This window comes from Lutjanus erythropterus, chromosome 11 (genome assembly GCF_056507025.1).
Source record: "Lutjanus erythropterus isolate fLutEry1 chromosome 11, fLutEry1.hap2, whole genome shotgun sequence".
Taxonomy (NCBI): domain Eukaryota; kingdom Metazoa; phylum Chordata; class Actinopteri; order Lutjaniformes; family Lutjanidae; genus Lutjanus; species Lutjanus erythropterus.
The window spans coordinates 14,458,141-14,477,322 of NC_139327.1; the positions used below are offsets into that span (position 1 = coordinate 14,458,141).

Sequence of the window (19,182 nt, forward strand, 5' to 3'; positions counted from 1 at the left end):
GTATGTTTTAGACAAAGAGAGAATAGGAGTGTACAGTATGTTTAAAACACGCTGGATTATTTACATAGTTACCATGATATCAATATTGATTTTTGTTAAAATTCATGATTATCATCTATATATATCTATCGTGACACCCCTACATACATTACAAAATACATTAATCTGTTGTTAATATGACAAGTCTCCTTATTCTAATATATATTTGTTGAAATTATTATATATATGATTTCTATGTTATGTAAAAATCCAGGCAGATACTACTAATACTGGTAATGACTCAACAAAGCCAAATTAAGTGCAGTATGTTGTTGACTGATTGCCTCTGTGATTGGTAATTCTGCCCAAACTGTGCCCAGATTGAAGTTAATGAGAAATACTTATTCAGGTATTCATCTTTTTAAAATGTCTCATGTAGTATGTTATGCATTGCTCCTATCTGCAAAAGATGGGTTATTTGAAATGTTTGATTTAACTCTATTGGAAATTGGCTGATGCCATTTGCACCCAGGTAACAGTAGCAAATGATGCTATTTGCACCCAGGGTGGAATAATCAATGTGGTTTTTTACACCCAGGTTTACGTAGCGTGGCATAGCAGAGACAAACACCTTTATGTCAATAGCCAATAGCTAGTTTTTTGCACTCAGCAGAAACAAATCATGATCGCCTCCTCAACCTAAACAAGTAGTTTTGTTTCCTAAACCTTATCAAACTCAGATTGAAAACAGATTATAATAATAAAACAAAACAAACAACTCATAAGTCAACTTAATCTAAAAATGAATCTAGTTTCACACCAGACTCAAATTCCAGTGGCTGGAGTCAGTTTCAAATTGTGAGACTCCTGCGTTTAACTCATTCAGCCATTCAGAGACTTTGCCACTCTTTATAGTTAAACAAGAAAACAGCTGCTCACCAGGGTGCAAATAGGCACTCCGTTTTTGTTAGTTTTTTTTTTTAATCTGCCCACAAGAACTAGGAAATGCAAACTAAACCACTGACAGATGATGATAGTGGTGATGATAATGATGAGGAAAATGATTTTTGCTCTTTCTGGGTGGTCTCCTACTGTGGATTGCAATCTGTCTCCATTAGCACAGCATCCAGACCTCATGTCATAATTAAAACTTAGAACTTCATAAACTATTCAAAAACATATATTCATCCTTACAGCAAGAATGAATTATGAATGTGAATATGTTTATGACCGATAAAATTGAAGGGTGAGAATGCCTGCATACATAAATGACCACCATGACCAGTACTAGCCTCTGTTTGAGATTTGTCAGTGACTCTATTTTTCTCCATCCTCGGGCAGTATTCCCGCTGGTTTAATTTGAACCTCTCTGTATCCCCTTGTGTGCAAGCACTTCAGGCAATAATGCAAATCACTTATGCAGTGGTGTTTGAGTTTTCTGCAGGATTCTATGCTCATGGAAACACTCAAGATGAATGTCATGCGCACATTTGAATTCTTTTTAAAGACACATTTACTGTAACATGAAGAAAACAGTGTGATCATTTACACTTCATTTAGGAGCAATAACTTGGATGAGAAAGCACAATGGTAGGTGTGTGTATACGGTTTTGGAGGGGACATTCATGTACAGTAAAAGTGATGGGTGAAGGAGAACTGGAGTGTCCCTGTATGTGCATCTGTCTATTGTGACATCTGTGTGCATGTGTGTTGGATGTGTGTTGTATTACAGTTGGGAAGGCTGGATAAGTGGCTCAGAGTAGTTCACTGCCAGAGCATATTCATTTCAAAGCCAACTCTGAGACACACACCAGGGAAGTGGGAGCAGGGAGGCTTACTGGCTAATCTGGTCAGAGAGCGAGCTGGAAGCTACACAGAATTCTTAATGTAGCGGATGAGAAAAAAATCTAATTAGCGACTGCAACCACAGAAACACTTCCCTGTGTGCATGTTGTAGTGTGTCCGCATGAGTGAGAGAAAAGAAAGTCAGTGTGTGTGGAGATGGAGTGTTTACCATCTCGAGGTCAACTTGACCTCCTCTCTGACCCATCTATGTGATTTCGCAGTCTTACACCTGAGTGCAGTCTCTTACACTTGGATGTCAAGCATGATCCTCTTGTCCTCTTCCACATGGATTCCCCAGATGCAGTCCTGCCCCTTGTCATAGGCCTCGGGCCAGTTAGGAGACAACACCACACCGGCAGAGTCCGTGATCTCCCCGCTGCACACAGCTGCAACACACAAACGCCTCAGGTTGATGAATGAGAAACAAATGCACGCGTTGTAATGGATTTCAAGATAGGGGATACACGTAGCATAGCATTCTATTTGTTGGTTTAACTGATTTCAAAAAGGCATTTGACTGAATTAATTAAGGTTGTTAAATTCTAGTGTTAAAGGGAAATTATTATGCCATTAAGTCTTTTAATCAAGCATGCATTGCCTATTTTAGGTTAATGAATACACAACTGGATGGTTCTCTCAATTTCATGTCAAGCAAGTAGAGGTTTTGTCACAAACAATGTTTTCCATCTTTTTTCCTTTTCAAATGAAAGCTTCTTGGGGATAGAATGGATGATCAGATTGTGGGCAAATTGTTATATGCAGATGACATAGTTTTACTTGTGGATCAGGAAAAAGATCTGCAGATTATGCTGAACATTGTTGTGGAATGGTAAAAGAAATGAAACATTCTTAGAAAGACTTCCAAGACTTCTACCTGGAGGGCTGACACTTTACCCAGAACCATTCTCTTCTGAAGAACCCTTTTTTGAAGAAAGGATTCATCAAGGTTTCTTTGTAAGACTAACCCCTAATTTCCACCAGGCATGGCTGCACCATGTCAAGGCTGCGCCGCGGCACTCAGATCAATTCAGCCATTCTAGACAATGCTTGTGTTTCCACCAGAAGCACCACAGTGTGTTTCAGACGCTTCCCAGAAGTGGCTCAGCGCTCTGCTCTGCAGAGAATACGCACTGAGTCTATTTTTTACGGATGCCACGTCAATTAGCAGAGAGCAAGGTGAATGAGTAGGAAGTCAGGCACAGAAAAGGCAGGGAGAATCCTTCAAAATAAAAGACCCCGTGCAGACTCACGATCATAAAGACAGACAGAAAATAAACTTTGAAAACTACATAGCCTGCTTATCCATGGTAGAAGCACAAAGAGCAAGGAAAGAGAACTTAATCAACAAAATCAGAGAAAGTAAAACATAATGAGACGAAACACTTCTGAAATGCTGCTGTGGAAATTGCAGTTGCTCATATGACGGAACAAAACAGCGGTGCACACGCAACGTCATAAAGCTTTCACAAAGGTTTCTTTGCACCATATGGGTTCTCTGTAGAAACCCCTGGCTGGGTTCTAGATAAAACCTTTGGAATATAAAAGGGTTCTTGGTATTATCAGAAAGGGTTCCAAATGGAACCTTTCTAAAAGCTGCTACCAGGAACAAACAAGGTTTCTTCTGTGAGGACCAGTCAAACAATCCTTTATGATCTGAGGTAGCACCCTTTATTTCTAAGAGTGTAGGGTAAATCAATATAAAATATAAATAGTAGATTTTAGACAAAAATCATTGGAGACAAGTTGAGCAGTTTTAATTTTGGTCTATTAGTGCCATCATATACTGATCAGTATAAATATATTGGCTTGACATTGGACGAGCACATGATATTTAAAGAGGCTGTCAGTGTTCTAGCTCAGGCAGTGGGTAAAGCACTGAGATCTGTACTGAACAAAGTTAAACACTGTGGTAATCTGGGATTTCATTTTTATACACAACTCTATAATTCCTGTGTGTGTCCTGTGTCTGATTATGCCTCTGGTGTTTGGGGTTTCCATGAGCATGCAAGTTGTCATTCTGTGCATCACAGAGTTATTCAATCATACCTTTTTGCTAGACTTGTGATGGTGTTTGATCAGAGACTAAAAAGATATTTTGTTGAGACCTTTCACATGATCAAGAGCTAATGAGATGAAATCCTCATTTGATTAGAATGAATGGTTATTTATTTTCCAGAATAGGTCACCTGGTAATAATCAGGAAGTCAGGCACAAAATGTTTCTCATGTATAGAGAAAAATGGTTTGTTGGAACATGGTTTAGACAAAAATTACAACCTTACTGTCTCATAAAGAATTGCTATATTGGAGAGGCGTATGTGAAAAATATTTTAAACAAAAGACGAAATCCCCATGTGCACAGTTATGTTCAGGAAAATTGCCATTAGCCCTAGAGACCGGCAGGTTTAATGACGCCCCAGAGGAGGACAGACTTTGTTTGTTGTGTGAGCTACGTTCATTTTTTGTTTTTCTGTCCTATACAAGGACATAAGGGATCTGCTTTTACGAAAATGTCTTCCATTTATCTTGATTTCTTGGGCTGGATGATTAGGAAAAACTTGAGCAGTGCTTTTGAAAGGGAACCTTTTTCATAGCAGACTTTGTCAATCTTAGGGGAGAAGGGTGAATGTTTTGACCGAGCTGTAAAATAATCTTGTAATTAAAGAAAATGCAATGCATTGTTTGAACACTGGAACTGTATTTTTGGTGTCTGGTAAACCTATGAGGGTTGGGGTCTTTTGTGTGCATGACATGAAAATAAAAGAAATCAATAAAGACAGAAAAATTTAGATTACAACCAATAACAAGCAGTAGATATCAGATCATACAATTTGTAATGAAGGTAACAAGTGAAAGAAGCTAGAAATGTCCATGAAGTACTATGTGACTTCAGACTTGGTCTTAATGCTTAATAAAACACAGCTGAAATCGAGTGTGCAGCCTCCTTGACTTGAACCTTGTAAAACTGCATACTAGCACTGAACCGCTTGGTGACCATGACCCACAGGAGCAGAAATTAAATTTTCTCACATCCAGCTTTACTAGAGAGCTTTTCAATTTCACCGTGTGCCAGAATGATCATGCAGGCAACAAAGAGCGAGAGTGAGGTCAGTGTGTCGTGTGTGTGTGTGGGAAGAGTGTGAGAAAGAAAGAGGAGAAGGGAAGGTCTCAGGGGGAGCTACACTTTTTAGTACGGTGCGTAGGTCTGTGCAGTGTGGCAGTGTTCATCTTGGGCCAACTATTGTATGCCTTTTAATCTTAAGCACTTCTAAAATCTGCCCTGCAAGCACACATGTCAAAGTAAATCACTGTTACAATTTTAAGAGAAAATTTATCATGGATCAGAGGAAAGCAGCTTTGGAAGATATAGTTAACTGCCAGTGGTCTTTAATGTGTGAGTAGAAAGGCTTCTCTAACTCCTGCAGTGATCAAGCAGACAATGAAAGCTCTGGGTCCTCAGGTCACTCATATCTGCCTTCTGAGTTCTGCTCCAGTGGAAGCATATTTTTTAAAAAGATTTAACGTTGCACAATTACTCGAGCGGATGGTATCTGTTGACTCACCCCTGCAAGCCGGCTCCGTCTCATTCCACTGGGGGTTTTGTGCGTCCACACACTCAATCACTACGGAGCCTTGCTCCAGCGTGTAGCCGGGGTCACATGAGAATTCGACCACCGCACCAACACTGTAGGTGGAGTCACTGCTGCTGAAGTTGCCGTACTTCACAAACGGCTCATAACACATACCTGTAGCAAAAGCTGTGGACAAAAAAAAAATGGTGCCATGAAATGTACGGTAACATTTTATATGAAAGGGTGTACATAAGATTGTCATTATGCTGTCATAAGCATGTCATGACACCTGTCATGAACACGAAAGAGTCCTTATGAATTCTCATTACACTGTCATAAGCACGTCATGACCCCTTCATGAGCATAAAGGAGTCTCATTGTTGAGATGCCTTTGTTATGACAACCTGATATTAATCTAGCCAATAAAGTATTTGTTATGACAACTCGACATTACCAAGGTGACATCACCTGTCAATGTCTTTGTCATGACAACTGGATATTGTCAACTTTACATTAAACTGCCATATGTGGTTGAGTTTTAGACTGGCCTTCATGAGAGCGATATAAGTGTGTCATGAATATTTTTCTTGACCTCAAATAAAGTGGTACATACTGGACTTGTCATAAAGATGTCATTAAGTTATATTACACTGTCAAATGCTTTTGTAATGGTGTCACAAATATTTTCCTAGACTTTAACTAAAATGCTACCATTTGGACTTGTTATAAAGATGTTATAAAATGTTATCAGGGTTGTTACTTGTTGTTACTTGTTGCTAAAGTAGGCTAACCACTGTCTGCTGTTCTTTGTAGCTGGCGTTAGCTAGTTATCTCAGTTTGCCATGGAGGTAGTCGCCTCATTAGCTGTCTCAGCCCCAGGCTGCCAGGAACTGAACACAGCAAGAAAACCACCTCAACTTTGCGTTGCATTACATAACTGAGCGAATGACACTTAATGACTACAGTCAAACATTCATAGAATCCTTCATGCCCATGACATGGTTATGATAGGATAATGGCAGTCTTATACATGCTACTTCACATAGTGCTACCAAGTGTACAGTAACAGGTACTGTATGCTATTAGCAAACACTGCATGATCAACCTGCCTTCATATCTGATGGCTGCACCAGTGGAGGTCATTGTCGCGTCTGTGGTGAACTCCACAAACAAGTAGCGTCCAGTGCTGAGCACACCCTCATTGGGCAAATATTCAACCTCATAGGAGTCGTACACAGGGGGAGAGTCTATGTTATTGCCATTCTTAATCAGCAACCTAAAATACATACACACACAGAGAGAAAACAAAGACAGGTTAAAACAGATGCAAGTGAGCCTTGAAAGGTAAGAGAAGCATAAAAAAGAAGTTCCAAGATATCTGCGAGCTGCTCACTGTTCCAGTTGTGGCTGTAATAACTTTGTGATAACATTCTCCACCACTCGGTAATGAGGTGAATGGCGATGTGTGACAATAGCCATGTGCGGATCAGTAGTTACTGAAAAATGTAATGCAATTGCAGTTTCCTACCTCTCACTACCCTCTGTAGTCCCTTCAATTCATTTGCTTGATGGAACACAGTTAAAGGATTATAATGATAAAAGGTCCTTTCAAATTCATCTGTCAGTCCCTAAAGATTGTGGTTATTTATAGCCTTTGAGGGTTATAATGGTCTATCCACAGGCATGGTGTTATTCAGAAAATGAGTTTAAAGCTCTGGGCCGTCTATCAACTGAAAACACACACAAAAATTTGCAGGTATCATTTTACAATAAGACTACCCATATAAATGATTTATAAATGGTTTGTAATAAGGTTGTTAGACAGGTTTTAAATACTTTATAAATCATTCATAAACAGTTAGAAACAAGTTATAGCACAGTTTTCATACATCAGTGTGGGCTCACTATTTGTCAAGATTCAGGTACTGCTTACTGCTAATTAATATTGCTAATACTAACATTTATAACTGGCAAAAAGGAATCTTTTGCCAGTTATCAACCCTGTCTCCTGTATTTAGATATGTTTTGTGTTAGGTTTGTCTATGTTGAAAAGAGAACTGCATATTTAATACACTGCATATTTAGACTTATATTATGCTGTTATATCATAAGGCACTATAATTATATTAACAGTAACATATAATCACATCTTGAGGATATAATATGCAATATTTTTTTAAAGACTATGTACAGACTCATATAAACATAATGTCGTTCATTTATTACTTATGACTGACAGAGGCGTTGTGCCCTTTGACTTTACTTTGTTTTTCTCATGATTTTGCTGAGCTTGGGATGCTTTGTCCGCCCAAACGGTCTGTATTTGATGGCCTACTATCTTTCCTGTATGTTTACGAACAGCTCGGACCAATACTACCTTTAAGTTACCAAATGTTAGGAAAAAACAAGCTAACTACCAAGCTAATCTACATCAACCATTAGCTGGCTACTTAGATAGCATTTGGCAAAGACAAACTTATTTCTATTCTGGGAAAAAAGGAGAAAGTTGACCAAGGTATCAAGTGAAAAGTGCTGAAAATGTCAAGGTAAACAATACTGCCAATGCCGTACTGTATGAATCTGGTAATTTGATGTGTTATTTTGATGCCAGATGTAACTTTTCAACTCTTAAAATATATTGACGGTAGTTAAAAACAGGAAGCAACAGGTCACATTTTTTTCAGGTTTTTCTTTTTTTTTTTAAAGTGTTGTAAGAGCTTACTGATGATTTACATGGGGTGGAGGAAAAATCAATTATTTGATGCATCACAATTCTTTCTTGAAAGATTATAAATCAATGCAAATCAAAGCCAATAATTGGAAATTAAAATCCTGTTCCTGTTATGATCGGCTGTAACAATTTCATAAAAACAGGCTTTATGGTCTAGGATCAGCTGGATGGTGAAACGTGACAGATGTAAATATGTGCATTGTGTTTTTACATTGTAAATTAGGCCAGTTCCAGAGTTTTGGTGAGGATGGCTGGGAGTGAATAGCTGCAGGTGGATGCAATCCGACCACCACCACCTGGCTCAAAAGCTAGCATATGGAAGCATTTTGGCCTCTATGAGGTTGAAGAGAAAAAGGGACCTGGACAAGAGCCACATTACAAGTTGTGTCTAACTAAACTAACTTAACATTACAAAAGAAGCAAATGATGACACATTGAGAAAAATAAATCATGCACAGTAATCAAAAATGTTGATGCATCAAGATGCCTACAAGACACTAATAATCACATCGTAGCCCTACCATAGACTCCCTCCTCTATTTTGATTTATAATGTTACTGCTGTGGTATAAATTCACACATTCTCACTTTTAACTCTCAGTCTCAATGTGTTTTGATTTTAGCAGTGTGCATACACCACCTGTCATCGTCCTCTGCCAGAGCCACCTTCTCAAAGTGAACGTGGAGCCGGTGGCCTTCAGGGGCCTCCAGGACCCAGTGACATGTCAGATTGTTGCTGTAGTTGCCAGGGAAACCAGGAGAGATGATGCGGCCATAGGTGGCATTTTTTATCATTCCCCCACAGGATGCTATGTGAGAAGAAAGACAGAGTGAGAAGACAAAGAGTCGGAGGGTAAGACTAGATGAGAGAAGTAATGACACCAGCTATAGCAGGGGGGATTTTGGAGAAAAGTCCCTGTCTGTCTGGGCACAGATTGCATCAATATCCAGAGGACTGAGGCTGGACTAGACTGGGCAGCTCACCTGGGTCTAAGAGTGTGTGACTGTGTGAGATGGACTTGTAAAGAGAGCAGCAACATGGCGACAGTAACACTATCAGTTCAGAGCAGCTGCAGGCAGCCACGGAGAAAGGCTGAAAACTGGCAGATGAGCCTTTACCAGCAGGAAAAGGAGAGTCATGCAGCCCAGTTCTAATTAAGGCAGCCAGGTCCAATGGCCTTGTTTTGCCCTGTCTCCAAAGAATAGCTCCCTGTGCTGCTAATCACATGCAAACACACTCATTTGGCCTCCGAGTGTAACTAATCAACTCGGTGGGAGACAACATAGTGAAAGCCTGCGTTAATCAAAATCACCTGTGTCCTAGAGGAAAGCTGAAGAGAAAGGCGCTTAGAGTATACCTCCAATTTCCAAGTTTTTGAAATTATTTATTCTGCACATCATTTTAATTGCAAAAATTGCCTCTGACAAGTTCGAAATATTGCTCAATAATTTAATAAAATGTTTCTTCGAAAACATTTGGACAAATTTAATTACAAAGAGTTTAATTTAAAAGTGCCCCCAAGTCACTGTTAACTACTAGAAGGTAATTGAGTACAAAAAAGAAATTGAATCTAAAAAAGGTAGCCAATATCCCAATCAACCTGAAGGTATAAGGAGATTTAATTTTGTGGAATTACATTTTGTGCTGTTTTATTGTTGGAGCTACCTCCATTTCCCTGAACTGCCCCCAGTGTTAATAAGCAAACATGTGTCTGGAAAAGAACAAATTTGTCTTCTTACCCACACATCTGGGCTCCTTCCCACTCCAATAAGGTGTGGTTGCGTTGCGACAGGTGAGCATTTTGGGGCCTTGCAACTTGTAGCCCGTGAAACAGCGGAAGAAGGCTTCTCCACCAGCATGGAGGTGAGTCACAGAAACTTCCCCACCAGCGGGCTCTTTGGGGAATGCACAGCTCAGCACAAAGGCTGGAGAGGAAAAGGAAAGTCAGAAATGGAGAGAGAATTTAATTAATATAAGCAATAATAAATAAGCAATTTTTCCTGTCCATGCCAGCATTGTACATACAAATGTCCCGTTCTCGTGAACGTGATATGTCATCAACGATTTTGCAGAATTTCTTCACATCTGGTACAAACATCCACTTGGACTCATGGATGAACTGATAAGAATTTGGAGTTTAAAGGTAGACCCGCCCCCTTTTTGCTCTGCGCTCCAATAACAGTTAAGCGACCTTCATACTATGCAGAACTTGTGGAACAGTCAACTTTATCCTTTTCTGTTTTCTGTACTTAGATATGATATGTGCTAAAGTTATTGACATCGAAAAACAGATGTTTGAAAGATGTTGACGTTCCTGTAAAAGTGACATATATATACTTCACACACCTTAAGCTAGCTAATGTTAGCAACAATAACTAGCCACGTAATGATTTAGATTAGCTAGCTAGTTGGCTAGTGTCTTGGTACAGAGCAAAACACTAGCTAACCAGATTGCTGACAATTAATGTAGGTTTTCTAACCAATTAGCTAGTGCTTATTTTATTGTTAACTAATTTAATGTGATTATATGTTGCTTTTACAGGTCTTCTTCTTCTTACTGGAAATTCTTCACTGGGATGTCCATATAGCGATAACTTACATTTTGCCAAAAAAAAAAAAAAAAAGTGGTTAATACATTTAATTCTTTTTACTGAATTCCTTCACTACATATATTATAAGAGTTTGGACAGACATGAATAGGAACTGCTACTGAAGTACAACCACAAGGGGGTAATTCTATTTTTTGATGTGGCCTAAAAATCTGAAATACTATAACTGAAATGCATTATTTGATAAGCACAACAGGAAAAAATATTCAGCGACTTAATATGAAGGCTGACAAATGTGTTAATTTTGTTGTGCTAACAAATCGTCAGTAAAATGTATTAAATGTGTGAATGTAGCAGTGGTCTGTCCAATGTGCGACCTGTTAAGATGTCACAAGGTAGCGATACAAACTAACATGTTAAGGCTATAAAGTAATCCTATTATATCAAAATATAGTTCAATTAATTTGCTAATATTAGGCTCTGAAATGAAAGTACAAATACCTATGTATATATGTGCTCATAATGAAACACTTTAACAAAAGATCTGCTCAGAAATTGTTTTTTTTATCATGATTTTAAACATTCTTTCAGCATCCTGACACCTGAGAGAGAATTTCTATATAAAAATGACAAACTTTGTTTTTAGATGCAAATTTGCCAAGGACTCAGTGTTTCATTCCGAACAAAAGTCCAATTTTTGCCAAAACAAACAGCCAACAATGTTAACAGGTTCCAAAAACATAATCCTCTGTGTCCCGTATTGTGTATAACCCATGCTGTTGTGTTGCATTGTTGACCATGTTGTCTCTCTTCCAAACCACCACTGAGCACCCATAGACATTTAGATATAACGGGGGGGAAAAAAACAAATAGTTTTTTCCATTATTTGAGCAAATAAATCAGGTAAGATGTTTCAACTCTCTGTCTCTGCCTCACACACATGCACACAATTAGAGATGCTTTATAACCAGCCTTCAACTTTGTTTATAAACACTCCATTTCTTAATTAATTGCAGTTTGCAGTATGCAAATGTACAGAGACATGTTTGCTACACTCTAGTAATTAACATCACTGTGTGGTACGTGTGGAGCCGCTGCAAATACTTTGACAAATGGAAATGTTGCTGATCAGCTGAACATCATAGTGGGCCTGTAATGTGATAGCTGGAAGAGGAATTGCCTCTGTAGTGCTTGTCAAAGAGTCGTGATTCCAGCGGGGTAAGATCAATGTTCCCGGACTTGCTTTGCATTGTTGTTCTGTCCCCGTTTTTAAATGAATGGTGTAGGATGGGACGGAGTTCACATGGATAATGGAGTGAGCTAACCAAGTCTGTAATGGAAGCTATTAAACAACCTTCTCTTCCTGTCTAATAACCATACTGTTCTACCTCATTAGTGTAGGCACTTTAATGACCAGACTAAAACTTTTAAACTTCTGGAAATGTGTTAACAACAAAACGAGCAACATAATTGGACCCACTATGGCTTGTGGTACAATAACAGTGTGATTGTGCACAGGCAAAATTGCAGAAACCTTTATAAAAGCAACTTTACTCAAACTTTGTTAGTTATGTTTCAGCTTAATAGAGTGTGTGCAAAACCGAAGTAAGAGCTAATAGAAGGAGAAAACAACAAAGAAAAGGGCAGACTGCAAGACCTGTCTGTGTTGAAATTATATTTGCAGTCTTAAAAGCAATTATGATAATACTCAGGCATGGGCTATGTAGTGTAAGCACCTTAATCTACTTAAGTTAATATGATCCAGGTTATTTGGTGTTTACGGAATTAAGAAGTGGACTACAGCAGTTTTCAGCTGCATAGCTGAAGGGATGTTTGGTGGGAGCTTGACTATAGAAATTTACTGTTTTACATACATATATATTTTTTTCTTTCTATTTTACTTAATCAGATTGAACTGTATGTTCTATCACAACAATACTGGCAGTAAGAGGTAGAAGAAGCAACATCCCATCAGTATTTAAAGGGATAGTGGACTCAAAATAGTCCACCTAAAAAAGTCAATATCAATTTGCCTTATCACTGGACAGCCTTTTCAATGGATAACTGCTGATAAATGCTGAATATTGCTCTTTTCAAACCAACCAAACTCCATAGGTGAAATCAATAATTTTACCTCACAGAACACAGGAGTTGCTGGTTTACGGCTGCCTCAACCTTTAAGTTTGTTTGTATTATTGTGTGACTTCAGTGTATTAAAATGATAGTTTGGATGCACCAAGGTCACACAATAACACAAACAAACTAACAGATTAAGACAGTGGTTGACCCGCTCTTGTGTGCTGCGAGGTAAAATGGCTGTTTTTCACCTATGGAGTTTGGTTTATTTGGAGAAAGCCTTCTTTGGGTTATATAATGTTGATTTTCTGACAGAAAAGGCTGTCTGATGGCAAAGTAAGGCAGTGAAAATATTCTCAATATAGTATACACTTAAAAAAGGCCCACTTAAAAAAATCAGTTTAAGTGCCTAAAATACCTTTTTGTTGCTGATCCCGTCCACAGCAGTGCATAGCTTAGCCTCTGTGCTGGTGCTCCTCTCTGCTTTTCCAAACTACAAGCTTGTTGAACGGCATCTACTGTCAGTAATTCACTGACTATTGACCTCATAATACCTAACTTCAAATATTCCTAACTATCCCTTCAAAGTTATGGTTACTTTGAAAACTGAAAATCACAACTTCATTAGATTTATTTTTTTAGATGCTTTAAAACATGCCGGACCCAATCTAAATTGTCCTGTAAACACTAACTGTTAAAATATTTTGACACAGGGCCAATGATAAAACAGCTGAAAGCCTTGCCTCTTGACATCATACATTTAGAACTGGAGCAGCAGATGTGTAGAAAGCGAAAGCTGACGCTTGATAGACAGGCTCGTTGGTCCACACAAATAATATATTTGGGTTCTGAGGTCTTTGCACACATGCTGAACATGTGGAGGTTAAACAGCTACAAAAAAGATCAGATTCTCTGCATCAGGTTGAATCTGAAGTGCTTTTATTCCAGTCAGTCATTTGTAGATGAAAAACAACACTTTAGTGATGTTGCTAGCATTACCTTGAAGCTAAATTGGATATTCAAAAAATGTTATTCTATCAATCTTTGAACTCGAACTTGAGGGAAAACAGCCCTAAATACATAATGGCCATAAAGGCTTGTGAAACTGCCCCCATCTACTATGTTTTAATCTACTGGCGGCTTTTTTTTTTTCTTTTATACAAGCCACTGGTTTCCACCATAATGAAACAGGCCTTTCTTTCGCAGTAAATCAGTGAGCCACAGGGACGAGGTACGCTGCCCCTGGGTCATCCATTCAATTCATAGTTTATCACTGGCTCCAATGAACCTAGTTATTGCCATTATCATAGCAGCATTTACATCCCTATTGAGCATGCAGTGGGAGAGCCAGAGGCTAAAATTGTGGAGCCAATTCCTGAAGTATTAAATTACGTGCTGCCTCCATTCCAGTAGATGTGGTGCTGGGCCATAAAGTCTGATTGTTTTGCCATTACAAATAATAGATCCACGGTGCAGACAGCCAGGAAGATTAGCTGAGGGTGCTACAGGGCCACAGGAAACAGATGTGGAGCTTGTGTCTTTTAGTTAGTGGTTCCATGTAGAGGAGAGGAAATGATCACATTGGTAATACACAGGTTAACCTTCACTTCCACAACATGACTAGTATGGACTATTGCATTTCAGATGAAATTTTAGCTTCTGCAGAGAGGCAGAAGTTTAAAGGGTGTACAATACAGACAAGGCAATCGCTATGTACCAACACAGTCTCATGGTAGCTTGTGAATGAGTGACAAAATTTAATTTATTAAGTCCCTGTACATGGACACAAATTTTCCATTTTTTTCATGACACTGTCAAACAAATGTATTATCCACCCTCAGCAATAATAAATATGCAACGACTAGTTACACCTTTAAAATAAAGGTCTTGGTTAGGTTTAGGGACTAAAACTACTTGGTTAGTTTTAGGAAAGGATCAAGTCTGATCCAACCATGGCACCATCCATTGGTTTGTAGACTACTGGGTTGCCATCCTTTTTTTGCCGCCAGAACGTTAACAGTATCATCAAGGGTGGTGGGGGCTGGTGGGTGACATAATGCGACTTTGTTGGTACTTTTTTTGGCTTGTGCATTTAGCAGGAAATGATGGTGGCCTTCCTGGTCACCGTCTTTCTTGTATTACAAATAAACAGTAATCTGAAATATGTTTCTGAAATATTTTAAGCGAGAAATAAGCAATGTTTTTGTTTTTTATGAAATAATTTTGTTTCTGTGTGCAAAGTAAAATAATGTAAGCATCCAGAACAAAACTAGGATGTTTGGAAAAGCTGTTTTAAAAATTCCCTTGCTCTGTTTAACAGCACTTGGGAAATACTTTTTTAAAAAATGAAATTTTCATAGGGGGACTAATAATTTCGTCCTCATCTGTATAGACTACAATTCATGACCATTTCACAAATGACTGTAATACTGGCTAAATTAGCACCAGCAAAATGTGTTTTCTGAAACGATGTAGAAAATGTAGAACTGATTTAAACATACACCTCTGGGGTTATGGACACTGTAATGAATCCTTTGGTGAGAGTCAAATACTATTTACTGTTAAATAGATGATAGGGTGTCCTAGTGGAAGAAGTTGGTCTGGAAATGATGTGTCACCTCATTCCATTCCCATATTTCTTTCAAAATTACAGTTTAGATGAAGGAGGGCATCACAGGTCAAACTAGGGAGACACCACTGACATAAATGCTATCCTATCAATGTCAAACATTATTTATACATGACATGCATTACTTTGTTTAACATAGTTTTAAGTGTCTGTAAAACAGTGAGAGAAATATAAGTAAACCCTCTGGGATTTAAATAGCATAGTTTCAAGTAAAAAAAAAGTTGTTTTTATGTGTAGCTTGTCATAGCCAATTCATAATCATAAGGCATCTGAATATGTGCTTTTTTCAATTTATTTTTGTCATTTCACAGTACCTGTTCACAAGAGTTCAAGAGGAACACATCATGACTTGCTGCCGTTCTCTTATCTGCGCAAAAGCACTGGTTTTGTCCTGCCTTTTTTGAATATGAAGTCTTTCTGTTTATATTGCTTCCTGCCCTGTCTCACCTATCTGAAATTCAAGTATTTTGTGTCATTTCAATAAAAATGAATCTGCATTTTGGATCCAGTAATGACTTGAGCCCTCTGTCAAAAGTTGCCCGAGATCAACTTTTGGAAATCATTTAACGAAAGAAAACATTTCCTGAAAAAGCATTTGGTATGACTCCAGCATTCACTCACACATTTCTCCTATTAATGAGCCTATTCTGCTGTATGCACATTTTTCATTTGCCCGAGTACTTCAAATTTCGACTGCTGCTCCTCAGCCAATAATGGACGAATGTTGTTGACTTGGGCAAACAGATGAGGTGAGGAAGCCGGTGATACTATGTTATCCACCGTGTTTGAACAAACAAATAAAATGCATTTCAATTTAGGCCTAATAAACTGTTGTTTCTCGCTTGTATCTCAAGTGTTGCCTGAATCCCTTCAGGTAGAGAGCTGGAATGAGATCAAACTTGGGAAGGTGAAGGCAGGAGATAATGAAATAGGGTGACAGAAAACAGCACATAAATGATGAATGTTGTCTCGATTGTTTCTGTTATAATTAATGGCGGCATATTTGGAGAATACTACTGTATCCACCTTGTTTTACATCAAGAGTCAAATTTTCCAAGGAGAGACAATCATGTGGGTGACTTTTCATACAAACTAATTAATACTTTTCAACCTACATTCAATTAAATACAGTACAAAGACAAGATACGTAATGTTCAAACTGATAAACTTAATTGTTTTTTGAATATCCACTCATTCTGAATTTGTTGATGTCTGCCATGTTCCAAAAAAGTTGTGACAGGTGCGTGTTAACCACTGTATTAGATACGTTTTATTTAGCAACACTCAGTAAACATTTGGGAACTGAGGACACTAATTGTTTAAGTTTTGAAAGGTAAATTCTTTCCCATTCTTGCTTGATATACAACTTCAGGTGCTCAACTTTCTGGGGTTTCATTTGTTGTATTTTGTGCTTCATAATGCACCACACATTTTCAGTGAGACACAGGTCTGGACTGCAGGCAGGCCAGTCTAGTACCTGAACTCTTTTACTACACAATGTTGTTAAGATGCAGAAAGTGTCTTGACATTGTCTTGCTGAAATAAGCAGGGATGTCTCTAAAAGAGACATCGTCTGGATGGCAGCATATGTTGCTGCAAAACCTGTTTGTGCCTTTCAGCATCAACGGTGCCTTTACAGGTATGCAAGTTACCCATGATGCCATGGGCACTAACACAGCCTTATACCATCGTGGATGCTGGATTTTGAACTTGTAACAATTTGCATGGTCCTTTTCCTTTTTAACTGATCAGCAAACTGTTATTCTCAGAAGGATGAAATCATGGAATGATTTGCCATCAGAAATCACACATTTAACACATTTAGTTTAAAGAAATATTTAATGGCACAGAGCACCAGGAACCTTCCTGGTCATGTATCATTTTACTTTCACTTTATTTTCTCAGATTCAGAACTTTATATGCTATATTGCTATGTATTATTATTACTTTGAGTAGAATGAAATGCCTTAGGGACGATTTTGAGATATAATGTAGGAACGTGGTGTCATTGTTGACTTTGTAGTCACTGTTAACTTTAATGATGCTGATTTTTTTTTTGTTGTTGTTCTGTCTACTTTTGCCTTGGATTTTTAAATTGTTTTACATTATGATGTAATAATTTCATGTGTGAACCCTAGGAAGAGTAGTTGCTACCTCTCTAATAGGGATCCAAATAAATAAACAGAATAAAAATACATTCAGAATGAGTGTATTTTTACACAAAACAGTTAAGTTTATCAGTTTGAAGATTAAATATGTTTTTTTTTATACTGTCTTCAGTTGAATACAAGTCAAAAAAGGATTTTCAAGTCATTGCATTCTGTTTTTATTTACAACTGACACAACTTTTTGGAATCAAGGTTTGTAGTTAGTTGTTGTTTTGGTGCACTGAGTTGACAGCAGCCCTGCAGTTTACAGTGTGACTGTCACTGTATCCACGCCTCATGTCCTGGCTGTGCACCAAAGCATTACCTTTTTACAGAAAGATCAATAATGTTGTCTCTGCGAAAGTGATTCAGTTGTAGAAAGCCAGACCATAGTTCTGCCATGATATGGCCTATTGATATTTATGTGGTTGGGTTAAAAACTCGATTTTAATGGTCATTTACTCAATAAAGGCTATTAAAGAGAAATAACTTTGGACTAGAGGCAGCATCTCATCAATGCCGCTGAGAAGTTGTGGCAAGTGGTGGCTCCCAGCCAGCAGCAGAGGTCCTCTGGCCACCTCACTTGTCAAACCGGCTTATTAGTTACAGCCAATCAATAATTCCTGTAAAACATCACTGCCATTGGCAATTCCATTGATTATGCTCTATATACTCCATAAAATCCTGAAACGACAATTCTAGCTCACCTATAGATGTTAAGAGGTCAGAGATGATGGCAATCATTTCATCAACTTAATAACGAGGAGGTTCTGATTGAATTCCATCATAAACTGAGTTTAATTTAAAATGAAGAAACTTCCTAATTGGGAGTAAAATTGGCCTTGGGGTGTCCACATTTGCATGTGCAGAGTTAAATTTAATTATTGGTACCCACAATGCTCATGCATACAAATGGTTTTTTAAATGAATGACAGCATCCCTTGACCTCTCTGTTAAAAAAGCCAGAATATATCTTTTTATGGTAGAATTTTTTTTCTACATGGCCTTGCTGTAATTAATCCATCATTATGCTTTCAGAAGAATGGTAGAGATTTAATTTCCCTGTTCCATATTTAGTTTGCTCATCTGGGTGATAACACTTCAGGATGAAGTATCCTTTCAACATGAACATATCATATGTAAGTCTAAGAAGACCAGTTGAGAATGGGTGAAATTCTGAGCAGGGGAGCTCAGGATGAGCATATCATGTCAGAAGAATTACAATGAGTAACATTAGACACTCAATAGGATTATTTGTTATTACTATTATGAAGTTCAGTTACAGATTCTGAGGATGATAGGAAGCATAGTGTCATTCACAGTCATTTTAAACATATTTTCAGCAGCTGAGATTGTCATGAAGCTGTAGAAGCTTATGAACACAGATTTTTATTACTAATTCTTCCTGCAGTGGCAGCTGCACTCTCCATTAGTCATCTGGTTTAAAACAGGCCGCTTGTTATCAACAATCTGTTATTTATGATAGCTGAATCAGTGCAATAGACAAGTGAAAAGACATCAATAGTCTTAAAAATGTTAAAATGGAGCAGGACTTTTTTTATTCACTAAAAGCAGGAATTATTAGCCTACATAAGTGATTTCATCAGAATACTTTCACAGATTCATATGTTGTTCATATTAGCTATTTTCAGGAC

General features: G+C 38.0%; 1 protein-coding gene across 3 annotated transcripts in view; it reads right to left on the reverse strand.

The window, feature by feature from the left end:
- Positions 1-19,182, reverse strand: part of LOC146318757 (seizure protein 6 homolog) — a 149,997-nt gene that overhangs the window by 20,838 nt on the left and 109,977 nt on the right. For all 3 annotated transcript variants that reach the window (XM_084730889.1, XM_084730887.1, XM_084730886.1), the window contains exons 5-9: positions 9,866-10,051; positions 8,766-8,934; positions 6,505-6,671; positions 5,387-5,581; positions 2,072-2,210 (exon numbers count right to left, since the gene is read on the reverse strand). In XM_084730889.1, the coding sequence (XP_084587015.1) occupies positions 2,072-2,210; positions 5,387-5,581; positions 6,505-6,671; positions 8,766-8,934; positions 9,866-10,051 (856 nt within the window). The remainder of the gene's footprint in view (positions 1-2,071; positions 2,211-5,386; positions 5,582-6,504; positions 6,672-8,765; positions 8,935-9,865; positions 10,052-19,182) is intronic.